The 23,217-nt window shown below is 47.9% G+C and overlaps 1 protein-coding gene across 1 annotated transcript in view; it reads right to left on the bottom strand.

Moving 5' to 3' along the window:
* Positions 1-20,079, bottom strand: part of Otoa (otoancorin) — a 58,869-nt gene extending 38,790 nt beyond the window's left edge. The window contains exons 1-9 of the mRNA XM_042689813.1: positions 19,995-20,079; positions 19,249-19,277; positions 19,131-19,161; positions 19,002-19,029; positions 17,233-17,320; positions 14,643-14,774; positions 7,957-8,192; positions 3,873-3,967; positions 382-482 (exon numbers count right to left, since the gene is read on the bottom strand). Coding sequence (XP_042545747.1) covers positions 382-482; positions 3,873-3,967; positions 7,957-8,192; positions 14,643-14,774; positions 17,233-17,320; positions 19,002-19,029; positions 19,131-19,161; positions 19,249-19,277; positions 19,995-20,079 — 825 coding nt within the window. The remainder of the gene's footprint in view (positions 1-381; positions 483-3,872; positions 3,968-7,956; positions 8,193-14,642; positions 14,775-17,232; positions 17,321-19,001; positions 19,030-19,130; positions 19,162-19,248; positions 19,278-19,994) is intronic.
* Between the last annotated feature and the right edge of the window lie 3,138 nt (positions 20,080-23,217).

Raw genomic sequence — 23,217 nt, 5'->3', positions numbered from 1 at the left:
AATCTCAGCCTCTTGAGAAGCTAGGAATACAAGTATGAGCTACTGTCACGTAGATCCAAATTTTCTTTAGAAGAAGAGGTACTAGAAATTGGAGGTGTGGCACAGGTGGTAGAGCACCAGCCAATTAGAGAAAAGTGTCAGATACTGAGTTCAAGTCCAGATCTCATGCAAAAGAAGAAGGGGGAGGAGGAGGAGGAGGAGGAAAAGGAGGTGGAGGAGAAGGAGGAGGAAGAAGAGGAGGAAGAGGAGGTAGCAGCAGCAACAGCTGTATTGGACTAAGGCCAGTGCTGTTTCCAGGATACCTTAGTGAGCAAAACACTGACAGATCTCACCCCATACTCATTACTAATACAGACATACAGACAGCCATTTCCAACTTACTTCTACAGGACTAATTCTACGAATTTCTTCAAGTGGTAGGTGAACCATATATCTTCCCAAAATCCATAAGTTTTCTGCACTAACCCAGGAAACAGAGCCATCTGCAAAGTACAAATAAATCAATAAATACTTACGATGAATAAAAACACAAGTATTTCAATCACTGGTGGCTTAACCCTGGAATCCTAGCAACTCAGGAGGCTGAGATCAGGAAGATCAAGGTTCTAAGCCAGCCTGGATGGGAAAATCCATGAGAGTCTTGTCTCCAAACAACCAGTAAAAAGGTGAAAATAGAACTGTGGCTCAAATGGTAGAGCACCACAAAATTCAACAAGAACCAAACTAAGTTCCTTCTTTCCCTTTATTAATAAGCAGTAACTCTATCACTGCAGACCAGTAATGCCTCTCAAATATGGGAGATATATATATATATATATATAAGATATTATATATATAGTCAGTTATGGGGCTTGAACTCAGGGCCTGTGTCCTGTCCCTGAGCAATTTTGCTCAAGGCTAGTGCTCTAGCCCTTTGAACCACAGCACCACTTCTGGTGGTTAATTGGAGATAAGTATCTCAAGGACTTTCTTGCCCAGGCTGGCTTTGAACCTTGATCCTCAGATCTCAGCCTCTTGAGGAGCTAGGATTACAGGCATAAGCCACTCTCATGGAACACACACACACACACACACACACACACACACACACACACACACGTGTGCTCGGGTGCATTGGTCCTGGGGCTTGAAATCTGGGCCTGGGCACTGTCCCTCAGCTCTTTAGCTCAAGGTTAGTGCTCTACCAGTTGATCCACAGCACCACCTCCAGTCTTCTGGTGGTTTATTGGAGAGAAGAGTCTCACTGACTTTCCTGTTCAGGCTCGCTTTGAACAGTGATCCTCAGATCTCAGCCTCCTGAGTAGCTAGGATTACAGGCATGAGCCAGCAGGACTCAGCTATCACGGAATATTTTTGTCAGCCAAAGTCATCCTGGTACCCAAGGACATTCGGGAGGAGAATGCACAACTCCAATACAAAGGATTTAATTCAATGTCGTTGAAAAATGACACTTGCCACCACAGAATTTTAGAAAGAAAATCCGTCCCTAATTAGACACTGGCAAGAAAGACTCAGGGAAGCATGAAGGCGGAATGACTTTCTCAGGGTTAATTGGCAGGAGACTCGGATCCCTGCTAGCCATAATTAGGCACCAGGTAGGGAGAATTCTGCTATGCATAAATGACATGGATTTTTACACTGCGGGCAAATTTCAGAATGTGATTCCAAGAAAAGGGTTGATCCACATTCCCAGGGCTCCACTGGATCTCTTTATATGTGATTTCTTTTTTTCTTTCTTTCTTTTTATTTTATTTTATTTTTTTTTTTTTTGAACTCTGGACCTGGGCACTGTCCCTCAGTCCTTCAGCTCAAGGCTAACACTCTACCAGTTGAGCCACAACGCCACTTCCGGCCTTTTCTGCTTATGTGGTGCTGAGGAATCGAACCCAGGGCCTCACTCTACCACTGAGCCCTGATTTCTTTTACTAGTATCATTTGTTATTATTATTATTATTATTAGCACTTTCAAGTCTCTCTCTGGAATACCTTCCTCTCACCTCATATAGAAGAATGTATCTCAATTGTCTTAAGTTCAATGACAACCATCCAAGAGATCTTCCCCAGTTCCCCAGTACAGGGCTTGGCAATCTCCAACCTATGAATCTGGTGAACCCCAGTATCTGTGGAGACCCCCTCCCAGGCCATTATATAAAATGGTGCTGGGTGCTGGTAGCTCACATCTGTAATTGTAGCTACTTAGGAAGCTGAGATCTGAGGATCATGGTTTGAAACCAGCCCAGGGAGGAAAGTCTGTGGGACTCTTATCTCCAATGCACCACCAAAAAGCCAGAAGTAGAGCTGTATAGCTCAAGTGGTAAAGCACCAGCTTTGAGCAAAGAAGCTAAGGGACAGTGTCTAGGCCTTGAGTTCAGGCCCCAGTACCAGCATATGCATATATATATATATATATATATATATATATATATATATAGGCTTTGGTACATATAGATAGATACACAGCTATGTAGCATTGTATGTACATGGAGCTAATGCATACTCCAGTAGTTAGCTCAGCCTAGAATTAACCTTAAAATGCCCTGAACGGTTGCTACAGTGTATGGTTTAGGGGTGACAAGAACCTGTACATGCTCAGTACAAATAAAATTTCTTTCCAATAATGTTTTTGTTTATTTGGGTGGTACTGGGGTTGAAATCCAGGGCCTTGAACTCACTAAGCAAGTATTCTAGCATGCCCCCTAGCCCTTTTGGCTTTTATTTTATTTTATTCACATAAGGTCTTGCTTTTTGCCTAGGCCAGCCTCCTGATTCCAGCTTCCTGATTGGTGTGAGCCACCACAGCTGAGTCTTTCCGGTGTTTTCCATCTCCAGTGGTTCAATCTGCCTAGACCGCTCACATTCTCCTATCACCACCACCGGCCATCCTTACCGAGACAAATCTGCATCTCACAGAAACCAAAGTCTGGGCCAGGGTGGTGACCCACTCCCAGAATAACAGCTATCAAATCTGAGATTGTAACTCAAGGGAAACAGCACTCACTGGAGGCTTTGGGCTCCATTTCCAGAACCACAAAAAGTAAAATAAAATAAAACCTTAGCTACTCAGGAGGCTGAGCTTTGAGGATCACAACTCAAAGAGTCCAAGAAGGAAAGTCCGTGAGACTCTTATCTCCGTTAACTACCAAAAAACCGTAACTAGAACTGCGATTCAAGTGGTAGCGTGCCATCGTTGAGTGAAAAAGGTAAGAGACAGTGCCCAGGCCCTGAGTTCAAGTCCCAGGACTGGCAGAAAAATTGTTGTTGTTGTTGAAAAATAATAAAAACCCAATTTCTGAGACCCTGAACTAAGCTACTGTAGGACTTATGCGCCAAATAACTGATTTCTGACCTACTTTCCCACTGGTTGCCAGGAAGCTCAGCTAAGCTCCTGGGCTAATTCACTAGGCAAACCACATCAGATCCTATGTGAAGGGAAGGGAGGGGGAGGCCAGGAGGGTCACAGAACAATACCTCAGCCTCCTCCTTCGAGGTAAAGCACCTGGTGTGTGTGTGTGTGTGTGTGTGTGTGTGTGTGTGTGTGTGTGTGTGTGTGTGTGTGTGTGTGTGTGTGTGTGTGTGTGTGCATGAGCCAGTCCTGGGATTTGAACTCAGGACCTGAGTACTGTCCCAGAGCTTTTGTGCACAAAGCGCTCTACCACTTGAGCCACAGCTCCACTTCTGGTTTTGCTGGTGGTTCTTTGGAGAGAAGAGTCTCATCAACTTTCCTGCCTGGGGTTGGCTTCAAATGGCGATCCTCAGCCCTCAGCCTCCTGAGTGGCTAGGATGATGCCCGGCCTGAAGCGAGTCAACTGAGGGTAGAACGCACACGCACACACGCACGCACACTCACACGCCCGCCTCCCGCGTGGACTCACCCACGGGTGGGCGCAGAGTCCGGGTCATCCAGGAGTAGCAGGCGCTTCGCGCGCGGGCCGGCGTTCGGTCGTAGAGCTCCCCGAGCACGGCGGACCTGCGGGGCGCACGCAGGGTACCCCGGGGCCGGGCACCCCGGGGGAGGGCGCACACAGGGTACCCCGGGGCCGGGCACCCCGGGGAAGGGCGCACGCAGGGCACCCCGGGGCCGGGCACCCCGGGGCCGGGCACCCCGGGGAAGGGCGCACGCAGGGCACCCCAGGGCCGGGCACCCCGGGGAAGGGCGCACGCAGGGTACCCCGGGGCCGGGCACCCCGGGGCCGGGCACCCCGGGGAAGGGCGCACGCAGGGCACCCCGGGGCCGGGCACCCCGGGGAAGGGCGCACGCAGGGTACCCCGGGGCCGGGCACCCCGGGGAAGGGGCGCACACAGGGCACCCCGGGGCCGGGCACCCCGGGGCCAGGCACCCCAGGGAAGGGCGCACACAGGGCACCCCAGGCCCGGGGAGGGGCGCACGCGGAGCACCCCGGGGCCGGGGCACCCCGGGGAGGGGCGCACGCGGGACACCCCGGGACCGGTGCCCCCCCCCCGCCCCCCACCTTCACTGCAGGAGACCCCTTCCCTGCCTCCACTCCTTTCCTCCCCTGGGCAGGGAAGGGAAGGAAGGGAAGGAAAAGAAGGAACCCCATACCCTCAGCTACTGCTGTCACCGATCCCCTCAACTCATGGAAACCACTCCTCTCCTTTCCGGTTCAACAGATTTGCCTCTTCTCCGCGTCTCATTAAACAGAGCCATGCAATATGCTCTCTCTGTTCTGGCCCCTTTCCCAGTTGGCATGACGCTTTTAAGGTTCACACATTGACTAGCACCGATCAGCATCAGCCTTTTGTTTTTTCTTTGTTTGCCAATCCTGGGGCTCGAACTCAGGGTCTGGGCACTATCCCTGAGCCTCTCTGGGCTCAAGGCTAGCACTCTACCACTTGAGCCACAGCGCCACTTTGGGCTTTTTCTGTGTATGTGGTACTGAGGAATCAAACCCAGGGCTTCATGCCTGCTGGGCAAGCACTCTACCACTAAGCCACATTCCCAGCCCCATCATCAGTCTTTTTGATGGCCAAATAATATTCCATTGCATGAATTGTCCACATTTTGCTCATCCTCTGCTCAGCTGTTAACATAGCTGTGTTGCTTTTATAAGTAATGCTACTATAAATATTCATATACAAGTTTTTGTGTGAAAATGTGTTAGGCACATCCCCAAGAGTGGAACCATGGGGTTTTTTTTGTTATACTTCTTTGGTGCTGGAAATGGAGCCCAGATCTTTGCAATGCTGTGCAAAATGTTATACACATGCTACACACACCACATAGCTCTTAGCCTTTCCACATAATCCTTAACCGTTGTCTTCTCTGTGGGTTTGTTGGCTTTTTGTGCCAGCCCTGTGTTCCAAACTCAGGGCCTGGGTACTGTCCCTGAGCCACAGCACCACTTCCAGCTTTTTTGGTAGTGAATTGGAGCACAGACTTTCTTGCCCAAGCTAGCTTCAAACCACAAACCTCAGATCTCAGCCTCCTAGGTGGCTAGGATTACAGGTATGAGCCACTGGCACAACCCTCCAGTTGGTTTATAACAACCAAAAAGAAAAAAGGAAAAAACCTCCTCTTAAACCCAAATTCTTCTCTATATAGGTTTATATTCTTCTTTTCTTCCTTTTTCTTTTTTTTCAGGCAAGAGATTGATTATAGGGTGGTAGCAAGACATAGTTCTATAAGTAAATAAATAAATAAACAGCTGGGCACTATAATCCTAGCTACTTAGGAAGCTGAGTTATGAGAATTGTGGTTCAAAGCCAGCCTGGGCAGGAAAGTCCATGAGCCTCTTCCAATGAGCCACCAGAAAACTGGATAAGGTACGGTGGCTCAAAGTGGTAGTGCTAGTCTTGGGCAAAAAAAGCTCAAGGACAGTGCCTAAGCCCAGAGTTCAAGCCCGAGGATAGATAGATAGATAGATAGATAGATAGATAGATAGATAGATAGATAGATAGATAGATAGATAGATAGATAGATAGATAGATAGATAGATAGATGAATGACAGACAGACATCCTTTAGGATAAATATGCTGACATCTTCCTTGCAAGTCTGACCTAAGATGAGTTATTTAGTCTCCCCAGGCTTCTGTTTCCTGAGATATGAGAATTGAGTTAATGGTGTCATCCTCCAAGAAAAGGGAAGGGGCGTAACAGAATAGTGAGAATAAGGGAGGGTAATGAGGACAGGGCAGCATGAGGGAGAGGCAGAACAGCAGGATAGATTCAGGTCTTCTGAACTCACTTTAAAATCTGAATTCCACTCTAAGTGGAATCCCATGGGGTCCCTCAAGACTGGAGAGGAGGAGCCCTCAGGAAACAAGAAACAAGGCTCCAAGCCCGATGCCCGTGGCGCTGGCCTGCAATCCCGGCCGCTCAGGAGGCTGAGAGCTAAGAATTGCAGTTCAAAGCCAGCTCATGCAGGAAAGTCCAGCAGACTCTTATCTCTAGCTAACCAGCAAAGAGCCGGAAGTGGAGATTTGGCTCAAATGGTAGAGCACCGGCTTTGAGTTAAAAAAAAAAAAAAAAAAAAAAAAAACCAGCCCAGTGAGAATTAAGGTCTGAATTCAAGACCCAGTATCAGCACAAAAACAAAAAGTGAGTCCAGAGAGGCCCTGGCTTTCTGTCTTGTTAAGGACAAGGATAGAAGCTGCCATGGATGAACCAGAAGCAGCCCCGCCCCCCTGTGAGGAATAGACCGCTGGTGTGTAAGCTTCCCTTTCTACATTGTTTCTGTGACAAAGAGCGAGGAATGAGTGACATTTTTCACTATATTTTTGTTACTTTACTTAAGACAAAGGGGACTGTTTTTCCATTTATGGAAATTATATCAGAATTTTATTTATTTATTTTTTGGTCGGTCATGGGACTTGAACTCTGGGCCTGGGCGCTATCCCTGCACTCTTCAGCTCAAGGCGAGCATTCTACCGCTTGAGCCACAGCGCCACTTCCAGTTTTCTGGTGGTTTATTGGAGATAAGAGTCTCACGGACTTTTCTGCCCGGGCTGGCTTTGAACCGTGATCCTCAGATCTCAGCCTCCTGAGTAGCTAGGATGACAGGCATGAGCCACTGGCACCTGGCTCAGAATTATTTTTAAGTAGAAAGGATGATTTACAGCTAGGTACCAGTAGTTCACACTTGTAATCCTAGCTACTTGGAAAGCTGCGATCTGGAAGATCACAGTTCAAGGCCAGCCCAGATAACACATTTGGAGTCTCCTTCTCCACTGAGAACTGGGTTGGTACCATGGCAATTGCATTCCTTCCAGGCAGTACAAAATAGGTGGATTGCAGTCCAGGTTCACTCCTGGGCATGAAGGAAAAATCTATCTAAAAAATAACCAGAGCTGTTGGGTACTGGAAGTCACACCTGTAATCCTAGCTACTCAGGAAGCTGAGATGTGAGGGTCCCAGAAAAGTCCAAGAGACTCTTATCTCCAATTAACTAGCAAAAACCTGGAAGTGGAGGTATGATGCAAGTGGTAGAGTTCCACCCTTGAGCAAAAAAGCTAAGGGACAGCAACCAGGCCCTGAGTTTAAGCTCTACAACTAGTACACACACACACACACACACACACATACACACACATCACCATAAAAGCAAAGGTGACATAAATCCTGAGACAGATGTGGCAAGAATTGTGCCAGTCAGATGGCTAAGATTTGGGAGACAGTTTTAAATCAAGGGTGGGGGAATCTTTCCATTCTACAAATTGTGTGTGTGTGTGTGTGTGTGTGTGTGTGTGTGTGTGTGTGTACCTGGATGCTTCATTTCCAGCTTTTTGGGTAGTTCACTAGAGATAAAGAGTCTCAAAGACTTTCCTGTAGGCTGGCCTCAAACTGCAATCCTCAGATCTCGGCCTCCCAAGTAGCTAGGATTACAGGCATCCACCACCAGTATCTGGCAAACAACTGTACAGACTTTGGGGGAGACTCTGGCCCCTCCCCTCTGCCCATATTGCCCTCATGACAATGGGTGGATTCAGGAAGCACTCACAGGTTCTTAAAGGCATCTTCCCGCAGGTCTGTGGGCAGCCTGTGGGCCACCTCTGGCTGGAGGAAGCTGCCCGAGGACCCCCTCAGCAGCCTGCCCAGCACCTCCACACACTCCAGGGGGCTCAGCACCTGGAAACACCGCTCGAGCGTGGCGACGAAGAGGCTGCGGTTCACACCTGGGCTCCCCAAGGCTTGCTCCCGAATCTCTCTCAAATCCATAACCAGGTTGCCAGAGTCCTAAAGAAACGTGAGTAGTCAAGATCACCTTGGCAGCCGCCTCCCACGTGGAAGCCCTTAGAGGACCCCACACGGCTGCTGTGGTAAAGTTTAAAACATTAAGCCGCCATGGGGAAACTTCTAGAACTTTCCATGGCCTACAGAGCAAATACAAAGCTTAACCTGCTCCACCTACACAAGTCAACGATTCACAGCTCTCACACTGGGAATTCCTGACCAGTCCTTCTAGAAAAGTCCACTGAGGCTGATCTCAGAGTCATCCTAACTTCCTGCAATACCTGCACTTGGAGTGTCTTGAACCAGGTTCTAGGTGTTCCGTGGTCAGCATCAGTGGCTCATACCTGTAGTCCTAGCAGCAGTCTGAGACCTAAGGATCGCGATTTGAAGCTAGTCCAGGATAGACAGTCTGTGAGACTCTTTATTTCCAATTAACCACTAAAAAGCCAGAAGTAGAGCTGTGGCTCAAGTGGTAGAGCACTAGCCTTGAGCACAAAAGCTCTGGGACAGCAGCCAGGCCCTGAGTTCAAGCCCCAGGACTGGCACCAAAAAAAAAAAGCGGGACACTGGTGGCTCACCCCTGTAATCCTAGCTACGCAGGAGCTGAAATCTGAGGATTGAGGTTCAAAGCTAGCCCAGGTAAGAAAGGCCATGAAACTCTTATCTCCAATATACCACCAGGAAACTGGAAGTGGTTTTGTAGCTCAAGCGGTAGAGCGCTCGCCTTGAGCTGAAGAGCTGGGGGACAGTGCCCAGGCCCAGAGTTCAAGCCCCATGACCGACAAAAACAAAAACAAAAACTCCTGTGCCTGTCTTTTCTCTTACCATGTTTCAATTGAGGCTGCACATCAAGATAATCTAGAGCTTTTTTCAAATCCTGATTCCTAGCACCACTGCCTAGACTCTGAATCAAATGGCTGAAGGTGAGCTCAGGCAAGAGTCCAGTGTATATCCAAGGTGGAGCCAGGAAGTCCTTCTGGCTCAAGCCATGCATGTCTGGTACTCAGAAGCCACTGAAAACCAGTGTGTCCTTATAAATGGATGGATGAATGAGTGAAACGATGTATGTATGGACGAGCAGATGGATGGGTGGATGAGTGGATGGATATGTGTATGTGTGTGTGTGTGTGTGTGTGTGTGTGTGTGTGTGTGTGTGTATCAGTTGGAAAATGGATGGTAGATGGATGTGTGGGTGGATAGATGGATGGATGGATAGATGGAGTGATGAATGGGAATGGATGGATGGGTAAATAGATGGGTGGATGGATGGATGGATGGATGGATGGATGATGGATAAATGGGTGTGTGGATGGATGGATGGGTAGATGGATGAATGATGGCTGGATGGATGGACAAGTGGATGGATGGATGGATGAGTAGATGGATGGATGGCTGGGTGGGTGGATGGGTAGAGGATCTCTTGCACCACAGAACTCAGGATTTCTGGTACGCTGTACTCACAGTTTGTCTGATTTCTCTGTCCTCCCCGGCACCCTCCAAAGCCAGCCATCATTTTCCTAAGTGTTCCTGGGTCCTTAGATAGATCATTCATTCCTATGTTTAAGTTCCAGGGCCTCTACTTATTCTCTGCAGGCTCTTGCTGATCTATACTTTTTCTTTTGTGGGTACCACATGTGGTTTGAATTCAAGGCATAGCTCAGTGTCTCAGGTTACAAAACCAACACAGAGTAAGCAGCAGGCCCAGTACTCACGGCCTCAGATCTGAGCCTCACTTTTAACACGGGCCCAATGGCTCCCAGTGCTGGACATGAGCTGTCTGCTCAGTGCAAAGAGCATATTTGGGATCTCAGTCAGGGGCTTCTGAATAGAAGTTAGGGCATCTGCAAACTGGAAAAACTGCAGGTACTGCACCCACTTTTGCACTAGCAGAACTGATGTGTAGTGTGGCTTGCGGGGGCAAGTGTGGGCAATGAAACACCAGTTTCATCCATGGACATGATAGGAGATGTTTTGTTTTATTTTGTGCTAATCCTGGGACTTGAACTCAAGGCCTGAGCCCTGTCCCTGAGCTCTTGTGTTCAAGGCTAGTGCTCTACCACTTGAGCCAAAGCTCCACTTCTGGCTTTTTGGTAGTTGATTGGAGATGAGAGTCTCATGGATGTTATGCCCAGGTTGGCTTCTAACCACGATCCTCAGATCTCAGCCTCCTGAGTAGCTAGGATTCTAGGCGTGAGCCACCAATGGCATCAGGATTCATCTCCGGAGTTTTTGCAATGCATTACAATTACTGGCAGGAAGCTTGGGATCTTCTTTACACTCAGATCTTGTTTAGACTCATATCTAAACAAGAATGTGCTTTAAGAAATTCATTCATGCTGGGCACTGGTGGCTCACACCTGTAATCCTAGCTACTCAGGATCACGGTTCAAAGCCAGCCTAGGCAGGAAAGTCTGTGAGACTCTCATCTCCAATAAACCACTCAGAAAACCAGAGTGGCTCTGTGGCTCAAGTGGTAAAGCACGAGCCTTGAGCTGAAGAACTCAGGGACAGCGCCCAGGACCTCAGTTCAAGCCCCATGACCGACAAACAAACAAACAAAAATGCCAAAGAAATTTATTCATCACTATACTCCCAAATGGGTTTGTATTATACATTGTTTTATTTGTGCTAGTACTAGGGCTTGAACTCAGGACCTGTGCTCTTTCTTAGATTGTTCTCTGAAGGCTGGTGCTTGAGCCATACCTTCACTTCCAGAATTTTGCTGTTAACTAGAGATAAGAATCTCATGGATCTGTCTGCCTGGGCTGGCTTCAAACCTCAGTCCTCAGATAGTAAGTTCCTGAGTAGTAGGATTACAGGCATGTGCCACAGGTGCCCAGCTTGTATTATATATGTTGATAAATGGTTTTCTTTTTTTTGTTTTTGTTTTTGAGTCTGGTCGTGGGGCCTGAACTCTGGGCCTAGGCGCTGTCCCTCTGCTCTTTAGCTCAAGGCTAGCGCTCTACCACTTGAGCCACAGCACCACTTCCGGCTTTTTTTTTTTTTTTGCTTATGTGGTGCTGGGGAATCGAACCCAGGGCCTCATGCATGCAAGGCAAGCGCTCTGCCACTGAGCCACCTTCTCAGCCCCGATAAATGGTTCTCAATAGAAGTGGCTTGCTTGTTAATCCTTGGTGTATTCTTCTATAGATTTTGAGACATGTTCCTCAGAAGAGGCTGTGGGCTTCCCCAGGTACCAGAGGTTGCAACTGGAGTCATGAGCCCAGATTCCAACCTCAGATTTGCTCTTTGCAAGCTGTGTTGACTCACCCTCTCTGACCTTCAGTTTCTACATTCAAACATTCAAATGGTGAAGTTTTTATTAACCTCATCTCAGAAGGTCCAGGAGAGGACTCCATGAATCCATGCATATTCAACCCTGAGAACCATGGCTGGCAAGTTACTTGTCCTACAGGCCAAAACTGGCCCACTACTTGCTTTTGCAAATAAAGTTTTATTGGAACTTAGCTATTTGTCTACAGCTATTTTCATGGCACAACAGCATTGTGTGTGGCCCACAAACCTTAAGTATTTGCTATCTGGCCCTTAAGGATCATCTACTGATTGTTCCCTTCCAATAAAATCTTGCACTAAAGAACTTCAACCAACCTCAAGGAAGACTATTTTCCTACACTACTTCTCCATTTTTGCCATTTTTTAACCTTTAAAAACAATAAACTTATGCCGGGCGCTGGTGGCTCACGCCTGTAATCCTAGCTACTCAGGAGGCTGAGATCTGAGGATCGTGGTTCAAAGACAGCCCGGGCAGGAGAGACCGTGAGACTCCTATCTCCAATAAACCACCAGAAAACCGGAAGTGGCACTGCAGCTCAAGTGGTAGAGCTTCGCCTTGAGCTGAATAGCTGAGGGACAGCGCCCAGGCCCAGAGTTCAAGCCCCACGACCAACAAAAAAAACAAAAAAAAACAATAAACTTAAAGCCAGGTAGCTCAGGCCTGTAATCCTAGCTACTCAGTAGCCTGAGATCTGAGGATCATGGTTCAAAACCAGCCTGGGCAGGAAAGGCCGTGAGACTATCATTTCCAATAAACCACTCAGAAAACCAGAAGTGGCACTGTGGCTCAAGTGGTAGAGCACTAGCATTGAGCTGAAGAGCTGAGGGACAGTGCCCAGGCCCAGAGTTCAAGCCCCACAACTCACAAACAACAACAACAACAACAACAAAAAACCCCACTAATCTCATTACATCCCTACCAAAAGATTTGATGTATCCATTATACCTTAATAATAAGACATTAAAGAAGGTATATAATTAGCTTGCCCAGTATACACAAGGTCCTGGCTTCAATCCTCAGCACTGCAAAAAATGAATAAATAAGTAGCAAGTATATATAGCTATTTCAATGTTTAAACCAGGTGCTGGTAACTCACACCTATAATCCTACCTACTCAGGAGGCTGAGGTCTAAGGATCTCAGTTTGAGATCAGCCCACACAGACAAATCCAAGAAACTCTTATCTCCAATTACCCAGTGAAAAGCTGAAGTGGAGGTGTGACTCAAGTGGTAGAGCACCCACCAGAGCAGAAAAAGCCAAGGGAGAGTATGAAGTTCAAGCCCTAGTACTGGCACACACATACACACACACATACACACACACACACACACACAAAATCTTACACTCATTACTCTCCTACCAACCTGCTTTATGTATCCATTATGCTTGATTAACAGATATTAAAGTAAGTATACAGGAGGGGGTAACAATGCTCGATAGAAAATGTACTCATTACCTTACTCATGTAATTGTAACCCCTCTGTACAGTATCTTTACAATAAAACATATAAAAAATAAAGAAAGTGGGGCTGGGAAGGTGGCTCAGTGGTAGAGTGCTTGCCTTGCATGCATGAGGCCCTGGGTTCGATTCCTTAGCACCACATAAGCAAAAAGAAAAAAAGCCGGAAGTGGCACTGTGGCTCAAGTGGTAGAGTGCTAGCCTTGAGCTGAAGAGCTGAGGGACAGCGCTCAGGCCCAGAGTTCAGGCCCCACGACCAGACTCAAAAAAAAAAAAAAGAAAGTATACAATTAGGGGGTGGATTGTAGCTCAGCTAGCATGCATGAGCCCCGGGGTTCAATCTCTACCATTGGAAAAATGAATGAAGTCAGAAGGCTATGCTTATTTAAGTGTTTAAATGGTTCAACTCCTTTTGGAAAGCACCGTCTCTCACCAAACTGTCTCCAATAAAGAAAGCTCTCTACTGTGTCTTTGTGGGTCTACAGGACTTGGTGTCCTTGTTCTGTGATGTCTTTGTAGCTGCTTGAAGACGGGACAGGCTTTCCTCCACACCCACTAGCACCAACGACTCGCAGCCCAATAGAAGACCCTCAGTCCCTCTCTTTTCTTTTTCTTTTTTTTTGCCAGTCCTGGGGCTTGAACTCAGGGCCGGGAACTGTCCCCTGAGTTCCTTTTGCTCAAGGCTAGCACTCTACCACTTGAAGCATGGCTCCAGTTCTGGCTTTTTCTGTGATTAATTGCAGATAGGAGAGTCTCACAGACTTTCCTATCTGAGTTGGCTTTGAACCATGATTCTCAACTCTCAACCTCCAGAGTAGCTAGGATAACAGGAATAAGCCACCAGCATCTTGCACCTCTAATTTCTTAGTACCTCAAAAACATGAACTGTAGGCGCTGCTGAGAGTTGTTTGGAGGTTAGGAGCTCATGGCTGGAAATTCGCTGGCAGAGCGGTCACATCGCATAAACAAATTTATGATTTGGATAAATATGACAATGAGGAGTTTGAATCCCGGCATGTCATGTTACCCAAGGACATAGCCAAACTTGTTCCTAAAACCCATTTGATGTCTGAATCTGAATGGAGGAATCTTGGCCTTCAACAGAGTCAGGGATGGGGTTCATTATGTGATCCATGAACCAGAACCTCACATCTTGCTGTTCCGGAGATCACTCCCCAACTAGCCAAAGAAAGAAATGAAGCTGGAGAAACATCTCCAACAGCTGTCCTTTCTAACACCTTTCTCATAGCATGAATATGTGGCTTTCTTATTTCTCACTTGGCTATTTAAAGGACGTTGAATACACTGTTTGAAGGTGCTAACAACTGCTTTGCTTCTTGAGTAGAGCCATCACCTGGTATCTTAAGAATCACTCCATGGCTGGACCAGAGATTGTGTAAACCCACTGTTTTATTTTTTCCTCCTGGGTATTTTATGTATGGTGACTCATGGATTTATCTCTCAATGTATGGAAATTTTTCCATTTTATTCAAGAAATCTGTCCTATGTTTCAAGACTTGATTAAAGAGGAAGTTTTTATAATCTAAAAAAAAAGAATGTACTGTAGCCTCTTGGAAAACATTGCACTGCAGGGGGAATGAAGCGGACCCAGGACCTGGTGCATGAATGAGCTCAACTTCATTCAATTCAACTGACACCACTCAGCCTTGACATCCCCTCCCTGGGGACCTGAACTCACCAGGCGGTCCAGCCGGTCTTCCAAGAGACTCTTCATGATGATGCGGAATCGCTGGGCACTGGCAGCCCTCAGATCTCCCAGCAGCCTCTGGGGCTGGTACAAGAGTTGCTCCAGGTGATCTTCCATGGTTACCTGGACAGGGAGTGTTGGAAAGTCGGTGTGGACAAAGAGATCAGCACCATGGCCAGCAGTGCAGTCCCTGCCTCGTCCCCCCCCCCCCCCAACCCCTCACCCCAGCCCCGCTACTCCCTGCTGGGTCTCCACACTGGCAGTGGGTCCATGTGTTTCCTTTAGGCTGCCTGAAAATTTTTTCAATAGCTTCCGGTACTGGTGACTCACGCCTGTCATCCTAGCTACTCAGGAGGCTGAGATCTGAGGATCACGGTTCAAAGCCAGCCTGGGCAAGAAAAGCCGTGAAACTATTATCTCCAATAAACCACTAGAAAGCCAGAAGTGGCGCTGTGGCTCAAGTGGTAGAGCACTAGCTTTGAGCTGAAGAGCTAAGGGACAGCGCCCAGGCCCAGAGTTCAAGCCCCATGACCAGCAAAAAAAAGAAAAAGAAAAGGCTGCAATTCAGAGTCAGCCTAGGCAAGGAAGTCAGTGAAGAAGGCTTCAATTCAATGTGCTAGTCACAGTGTCATGGGAAAGACACAGTTCTGTACCCTGGGCTAACAGTCCACCACGCTAGCCAGTTAATGGGAATCCCCATCATGCCCCACTGCACTGTGTGAAAATCTTCATTGCTATCTATCCGCGTGCTATGTTTGCTATTTGTAGAGAGTTAAAAGACAAGAAAATTTCTTGGACCACTGATGGAAAGATTGATCGCTGAACTCAAACAGCCACTCTCCGTGCTGTGCTCTGCATGTACCTTGTCCCCCAAGGGTTTGTGTGTTGAAACTTGGTCCCTGAGAGGCTGATGTTGGGGAGTGCTGGGACCTTTAAGAGGTGGAGCCCAGTAGGAGGTCATGGAGGAGGGGCCTACCCTTGCAAGGAAGTGACATCATTCCCACATTCTCAGGAGAGGTTTGTTGTCACACAGCCTGGCTCCTATGTCTCACCACGTCAGTGGTCCCTGTCCCACACCCTCCTGCCACACTGTGCTGCTGTCTGGATTTGGAGCCTCTAAAACTGTTAAGCTCCATAAAACCCTTTCCTTTTATAAAGAACTCAGCCTCGGGTAGTTTATTATAGCAACAGGGAGCTGACTAATCAACTTCCATTTTCTTGTTATTTATCAAACAGCCCTTTTTGCAAGTGTGAGGTGACCGAGGCCTGGGGACCAGAGGAATGTGAACAGGTAGATTGCATAACTTGCAGGGAATGGGAACGATGGATTGCATAACTTCCAAGTCACATCCTTAGACCCCGCCCTTCCTCTCCCCTCCGCTATCCCCTGGACTGGAGAATATATGTGGTGTGAGCATAGAGATGACTTCCTCGGTAATGACCAGAAAAAATAAAAAAGATCACAGGAATCTGCGCCACTGGATAGCTTTGAAATACAACTGCCTCTGTTCTCTGGATCTCTCACTTTAACTCTCGACTGTTACTTGAGAAAGAAATAAGCTATGGGGCTGGGAAGGTGGCTCAGTGGTAGAGCGCTTGCCTTGCATGCCTAAGGCCCTGGGTTCGATTCCTCAGCACCACATAAGCAAAAAGAACAAAGCCAAAAGTGGCGCTGTGGCTCAAGTGGTAGAGCGCTAGCCTTGAGCTGAAGAGCTGAGGGACAGCACCCAGGCCCAGAGTTCAGGCCCCACGACTGGACCCCCCCCAAAAAAAAAAGAAATAAGCTAACTTGTTGGGGGTGGCTATAATTTTGGAGTCTCTTTGTCCTAGCACTGTAATAGATCCTGTCCCCACCAAAAGTGGGAAGTTGAAAGGCAAAAGGGTTTGTGTGATGTCTCAAGAAAATCTGAATAAGCCCAGAGTCTGTGGTTCACACCTGTAATCCTAACTACGTAGGAGGCTGAGATCGGAGGGCTGTGTGGTTCAAAGCCAGCCTGAGCAAGAAAGTCCTCTGTGAGACTTGTATCTCCAATTAACCATCAAAAAGCCAAAACTGGAGGTGTAGCTCAAGTTGTAGAGCACCAGCCTTGAGAGAAAAAAATCTAAGGGATAGTGCCTAGGCCCTGAGTTCAAATCTCAGTACTGGCACAAAAGCAACAAAAAGAAAAACTAAACAGAATATTTCTCTCTGTAGAAATGGAAACTATCACTCAGAACTGGTGTCTCACACCTATAATCCTAGCTACTCAAGAGGCTGAGATCTGAGGATCCTGGTTCAAAGCCAGCCCAGGCAGGAAAGTCCCTGAGACTCTCATCTCCAATTAACCACCAAGAAACCAAAAGTGATGCTGTGGCTCAAGTGGTAGAGCGCTCATCTTGAGCTGAAGAGCTGAGGGACAATGTCTGGGCCCAGACAGAGTTCAAGCCCCATAATCAACAAAAGAAAAAAAAGAGAGAGAAAGAAATGGAAACTCTCTCTCCGTTCTGTCCACATGTGCAACCTCCCAGGTCCCCCAAGTTTGCAACCTATGAACCCTGAGAAGGAAACACAGAGAGAGAGAGAGAGGCCCCAGCTACGCACCTGCAGGCTGGACATGGTGAAGGGGGCATTGTGGGAGTTCAGGTAGGTCAGGACCCGGTGGGGCAGGTCTGCTGTCCACGCGTGTGTACTTGAGTCACAGACAGAAGGGAGAAGTCACAACGACGTGTTCCTCTGCAAACAGCGCTATGGCAGGGGCAGGAGGACAGCCACGGATACCCGGGGCCGTGGGCACCAGCCAGCACACGATAGGGGTCTCCCCCACCCTTCCAGAGGGGCTGGTGGGGCTCTCAGCTGAATGCAGGATTCCAGCCCCCATGATGGCCCAGTGAGTTGACTGCAGGCTACAGAGAAAGACTCCTTCCTCCTTTCCGTTTAAAAGACACAAACAAGACCAGACTCTGGGTGTACCGTAAAGGAGAGAGTGGCTCCAAACCCAGCTTTGAACCAGGCACTGTGGCTCAAGCCTATAATCCTAGCTACTCAGAAGGCTGAGATCTGAGGATTTGGATTACAGTTTGAAGCCAGACTGGGTAGACATAATCCAAGAAACATTTGTGTGTGTGTGTGTGTGTGTGTGTGTGTGTGTGTGTGTGTGTGTGGCTTGAACTCAGGCCTAGGCACTGTCCCTGAGCTTTTTCACTCAAGACTGATGCTCTACCACTTGAGCCACAGTTCCACTTCTGGCTTTTTTGCTGGTTAATTGAAGGTTAATTGAGGCTCACAGCTTTCCTGCCTGAACTGACTTGGAACTGAGTTCCTCAGATCTCAGCCTTCTGAGTAGCTAGGATTTACAGGTGTGAGCCACCAGCACCCAGCACCAATTAACCAGCCAAAAAAGCCAGAAGTATGGCTGGGAATGTGGCTTAGTGATAGAGTGCTTGCCTAGCATTCATGAAGCCCTGGATTCGATTCCTCAATAACACATACACAGAAAAAGCCAGAAGTAATGCTGTGGCTCAAGTGGTAGAGTGCTAGCCTTGAGCAAAAGAAGCTCAAGGGATAGTGCCCAGACCCTGAGTTCAAGCCCCAGGACTGGTGTGAGAGAGAGACAGAGAGAGAGAGAGAGACCCAGAAATAGACATCTTGGCTCACATGGTAGCGTAACAGTCTTGAGTGAAAGGGCTGAGAAACTGAGAATGAGTGTTCAAACCCCAGGACCATCACACACACACACACACACACACACACACACACACACACACACACACACACACACACACACACACACACACACACACACACACACAGTCTGAGACTATATCCACCTGAGTTATGTCAGAGAGACGAGAGGAGTACTGGGGTGCTTCACTTCATCATAACTGGGGTGCCCTTCATGGGACCCCCCACAGGCCCTCATCAGTCCTCCTTGACAGGTCTTATGGCATTTGATTCCTTGCTGACCTTTCCTTTCCCAGCCTGCCCAGCCCCTGGCCCCTGGGCCCAGTATGGAGCACAGGTTTCACTGAGAAGCAGGGAGGGGGTGGGCTTTGCAAACAAGTGTGGGGCTCACACACTGCTTCCCAGGTATGGAGGAGGCTCTAGTCTCCCTCCCCGGGCCTCAGTTTACCCACGCTGTCCTGCACCCACCTCAGGGGGCAGTGATAAGGAACCCACATCAATGCTCTCCCTGTGCTAAGTACACATTCACTTAGACTCGTATGCCACAGTAGAGAAGGGCCATGCGTGGAAAGCCCAGGCCCTGAGTTCAAGCCCCAGGACTGGCAAAAAGAGAGAAGTCCTAATACCAGCACAAACACACACACACACAAACTATCCTTAACCCCCTTCCCCTCCCCACAGCATGTCACCTGAGGAACTGGAGGAGATCCAGGAATGCTACAATGGGGAGACAAGGAAAAGAGCACTTAACAAGGAATCCTTCCAGAAAGATCCCCGCGAGCTCGGTGTGAGCTGTAGGGGGCAACTGGGCACATTACCATTCAGATAGCGTCCTTCCATGATCTCTTCCTAAAAGGCAAGGAGAGAGCATCCAGCACAACCATTCTAGAACATTCCCAGAAGAGAGGATTAGGATGAAAAGATGTTGGAGCTCACCGCCATGGTTTGCAGCAATGGATGCAAATCTGTAAGAGAGTCCACAAACACGTAACCAGATCTGAACCACGTGACCTTCACACACAAACACAGGTCACAGGAAGAGCCTCACCAAAGCCACTGATGAAGGAAACTGTCCGTGAATTTCCCCCCAATACACACTTTTGTTGTGCTAGTCCTAGGGCTTGAACTCAAGGCCTAGGTGCTGTTGCTTAGCTTTTGTGCTCAAAACTGGCCCTCGACCACTTGAGCCATAGCTCCACTTCTGGCTTTTTTGGTGTTTATTGGAGATAAGAGTCTCATGGACTTGCCTGCCCCAGTTCACTTTGAACCTCCATTCTCAGAGCTCAGCCTCCTGACAAGCTAGGATGACAGGTGTGAGCCACCAGTGCTCAGTTACTTTCAGCAAATTTCTTTCAGTGAATTTTAATGATGCTTGTAGCCAGGGCATGAAAACCCTGGTTTGAAAACAAAACAAAAAAAAGCCTTTTAAAAATATCCCCGGAAATCTACCACGCACACCCACAAAGTCACACACGCAGGAACACATCACCTGCAAACACATGGGATCATGCATGCATCTATGCAAATACATGTGTGCACACTCACAAATGCATGCACACAGGCAAACACAAATGCATGCATGCGCCCCGGTCACCTGCAGGAAACACGTGTCCACACTGGACTGCCGACTACATTCTCTTCAACATGTACAGAGCTTGAGAGGTGCCTCCATCATGACTTACCCTGCCGGGAACTCGGAATTCTCTGACTCGCCACTCCATGGCTCAGGAGAAGGAAAAGGGGGAAAGCTGCAGGTGCCAGAGACATCCTCTTCCTGCTGCTGGATCCAACCTGGAAGAGAGTTTGGTCCTGCTTTCATCCATTTAAGAACATTCCTGAGGAAAAAGAAAACACAGAGACCCAGAATCCCTCAGGGCTTTAAATTTATTTGTGTGTGTGTGTGTGTGTGCGCGCGCGCGTGCACGTACACGCGCCAGTACTAGGGCTTGAACTCAAGTCCTCATGCTTTCTCTTGGCTTTTTTGTTTAAGGCTAGCACGTTACCACCTGAGCCACACCTCCACTTCTGGCTAGGATTACATGCCTGAGCCACAATGCCCAGCTCCTATTTACACTTCTTCTCCGCCTTCCTTCCCCCACCCACACACACACCCTCATTTTCTGTCGTAGGGCCTGGGCACTGTCCTTGGGCTCTTTTGCTCATGGTTAGCGCTCTAACACTTAAGCCATGCTCTACTTCCGGTTTTCTGGTGGTTCACTGAAGAGTCTCATAGACTTCCCTGCCCAGGCTGGCTTTGAACTGCAATCCTCAGATCTCAGCCTCCTGAGTAACTAGTACAAGCATGAGCCACAATGCCTAGATCCTATTTACACTCTTAGCTGTCACCCTACCATCTATAAGTTAGGGGTATTTAAAAGCAAACTCTGTTATATCTTAAGCAGAATTCCAGAGCTCTAATAATTCAGTAAGACAGAGGCCAATGGAAAAACACGAAGCTAAGCTTCTTAAATACAAGTAGGTGATTGCCCTGTAAGTAGACAAAAGATCATCAGGGGACCTTCATTAGCAAGACCTTGCCAATTAAACCCACAATGAGAATACACACACACACACACACACACACACACACACACACACACACACACACACACAATACCTACCTCAAGTGCTGACAATTGTGAACAGGCCCAGGAACTCGTATTTTGCTGATGTAGCCACTCTGAAAATCAATTTGGCTTTGTCTTACAAAAATTAATATAGGTTACCCTAATCTAGGAATTCCAATCTGAGGCATTTATGCAAGAGGAATAGCCAAAAAAATTGAAGAGAAAAAAACCCTCAAATAGCCAACAAAAAGTGAATCATTCAATGGAATACCACTTAGGAGTGGAAAGGTAATTTGAGTTTTGATTCCAGCTAGGGCAGAGAAATGGGCCATGGATAAAGCCTTCTGCCTTAAACCATTAGAAAACTAACCAAAATAGACAACACAAAGGTGTTCAGCCACTGGTCACCCTCTATGTAACGCACACTGAACTCCTTTGAGAAGAGGGACAAACAGAGCCAGGTCCCAGGTGTTGCTCTGCTTACTGCTGGGAGGAGGTTTGGAGCAGCTGAGGAGTTTGGGGAGAACATTGCAGCCAGCCGGACTCCAGGAAAAGAACATTGGATGTGGGGGAGCTGCGCAGGGAGAATGTTCTAGAGACCTGAAGAATGGATCCCAGAGTCTTTGGCTCAGGCAAAACATCCCCAGAAACAATCACAGGAACTCACACAGGACTGAGAAAAATTCCTGCAGGACAGTCCCAGAGAGGAAGTATCTGGAGGATGGCTTTGTGCTGTGTTCTAGTTTGATGAGAGGCATCAGACTGCATGTGTGCCGGTCCTAGGGCTTGAATTCAGGGCCCAGGCACTGACCCTTAGCTTTCTCATTCAAAGCTGGCACTCTATCATTGAAACCACACCTCTACTTCTGGCTGGTATTCAGTGGTTAATTGAAGATACCAGTCTTACAGGCTCTTCTGCTCAGGCTGGCTTCGAACCTTGATCTTCAGATCTCAGTTCCCTGAGTGGCTAGGATTTCAGGCATGAGCTATCAGTGCCTGGCTTCTGTAGGATTTGTACATAAGAAAATAAGAACAGATGGTTCTTTTCAATATTCCGAGCTATTCCTGTCACTTTCCTTCCTGTTTAACCTCAGGATAAAAATCTAAGATATTTCCAGGGGTCTTGTCACCTGCCTATTTGTCCCTCACTCCCCAAGGCTCAGAAAATCGATTCCTCTCAAACCAAAAGGCTCACACACACACACACACAAACACACACACACACACACACACATACACACACACACACACACCAGGGAACCTCTGCAGCCAACAGAGCCAACATCAACAGAATCTTCTGAAAGCTGGCCTCCAGTTCTCCAGGCTTTGAGTGAACTCCAGTGAACTGGATCCCAACCACTCAATCACTCTGCCCATCAGCGCCACCTGGGAGCAGGGAGCTTCACCTCTGGCCCGTCTTCCTCCCTACCTCCCCTGGGGTCAGCTTGGCCTGGGGTCTTGGCCTCCCTCACAAGCCTCAGTTGGGCCACAATGAGGCTTCTTGTGCTCAGCTATGGAGGTGTAGAATTACTGAAACAAATGCCCACCCTGGCTGTGTAGAAAGACCTTGTCCCAACGAAACCCCGGCCCATTGCCAGTTGTGGATTGGGTTTTCAATAAAGGCCACTCGTTCACATTCGCTGGCCAGAAGGATTGAAAGGCCTGGGTGGGGCACTGGCGGTTATACACCAGGGATGGAGGCATTTCACTGTCTACAGAGCAGCTGCATAGAAAGGCTGCAGTCTAGGTGGGAGGGAAGGGATGGTAGGGGAAAAACAAAAGAGGAGGCAACAATGCTTGATAGGAAATGTACCCATTACTTTGTTCATGTAACACTAACCCCTCTGTACAGTATTTTTACAATCAAAAACTTATTTAAGAAAATTTTTAAAAGAAAGTCTGTAGTCTAAACCCATTGGAGCGTGGATGGAGGCCTGGAGAAATTCCACCAGACACAATAGCAATGGTAATACCATTTTGTGGTGAGGAAAGGCTACTAGGCAGGCTGGGAATGTGGCTTAGTGGTAGTGCTTGCCTAGCATGCATGAAGTACTGGGTTCAATTCCTCAGCACCACAGAAAAAGTCTGAAGTGGTGCTGTGGCTCAAGTGGTAGAGTGCTAGCCTTGAGCAAAAGCAGCTCAGGGACAATGCCCAGGCCCTGAGTTCAAGACCCAACACTAGCAAAAAAAAAGAGAGAGAGAGAGTACTAGGCAAACATCTCTGGCTTATAGAGAAACAGCTCAATTTCACTAGATTACAATTTTTATTTTTTGGTGTGGGTTTTAGGGCTTGAAATCAGGGTCTGGGCGCTGTCCCTGAACTTTTCTGCTCAAGGCT

This window comes from Dipodomys spectabilis, unplaced genomic scaffold (genome assembly GCF_019054845.1).
Source record: "Dipodomys spectabilis isolate Male_0828 unplaced genomic scaffold, ASM1905484v1 ptg000127l, whole genome shotgun sequence".
Lineage (NCBI taxonomy): Eukaryota > Metazoa > Chordata > Mammalia > Rodentia > Heteromyidae > Dipodomys > Dipodomys spectabilis.
Note: the sequence above shows the minus strand (reverse complement) of the source record. Positions and strands in the feature narration are given on the sequence as shown.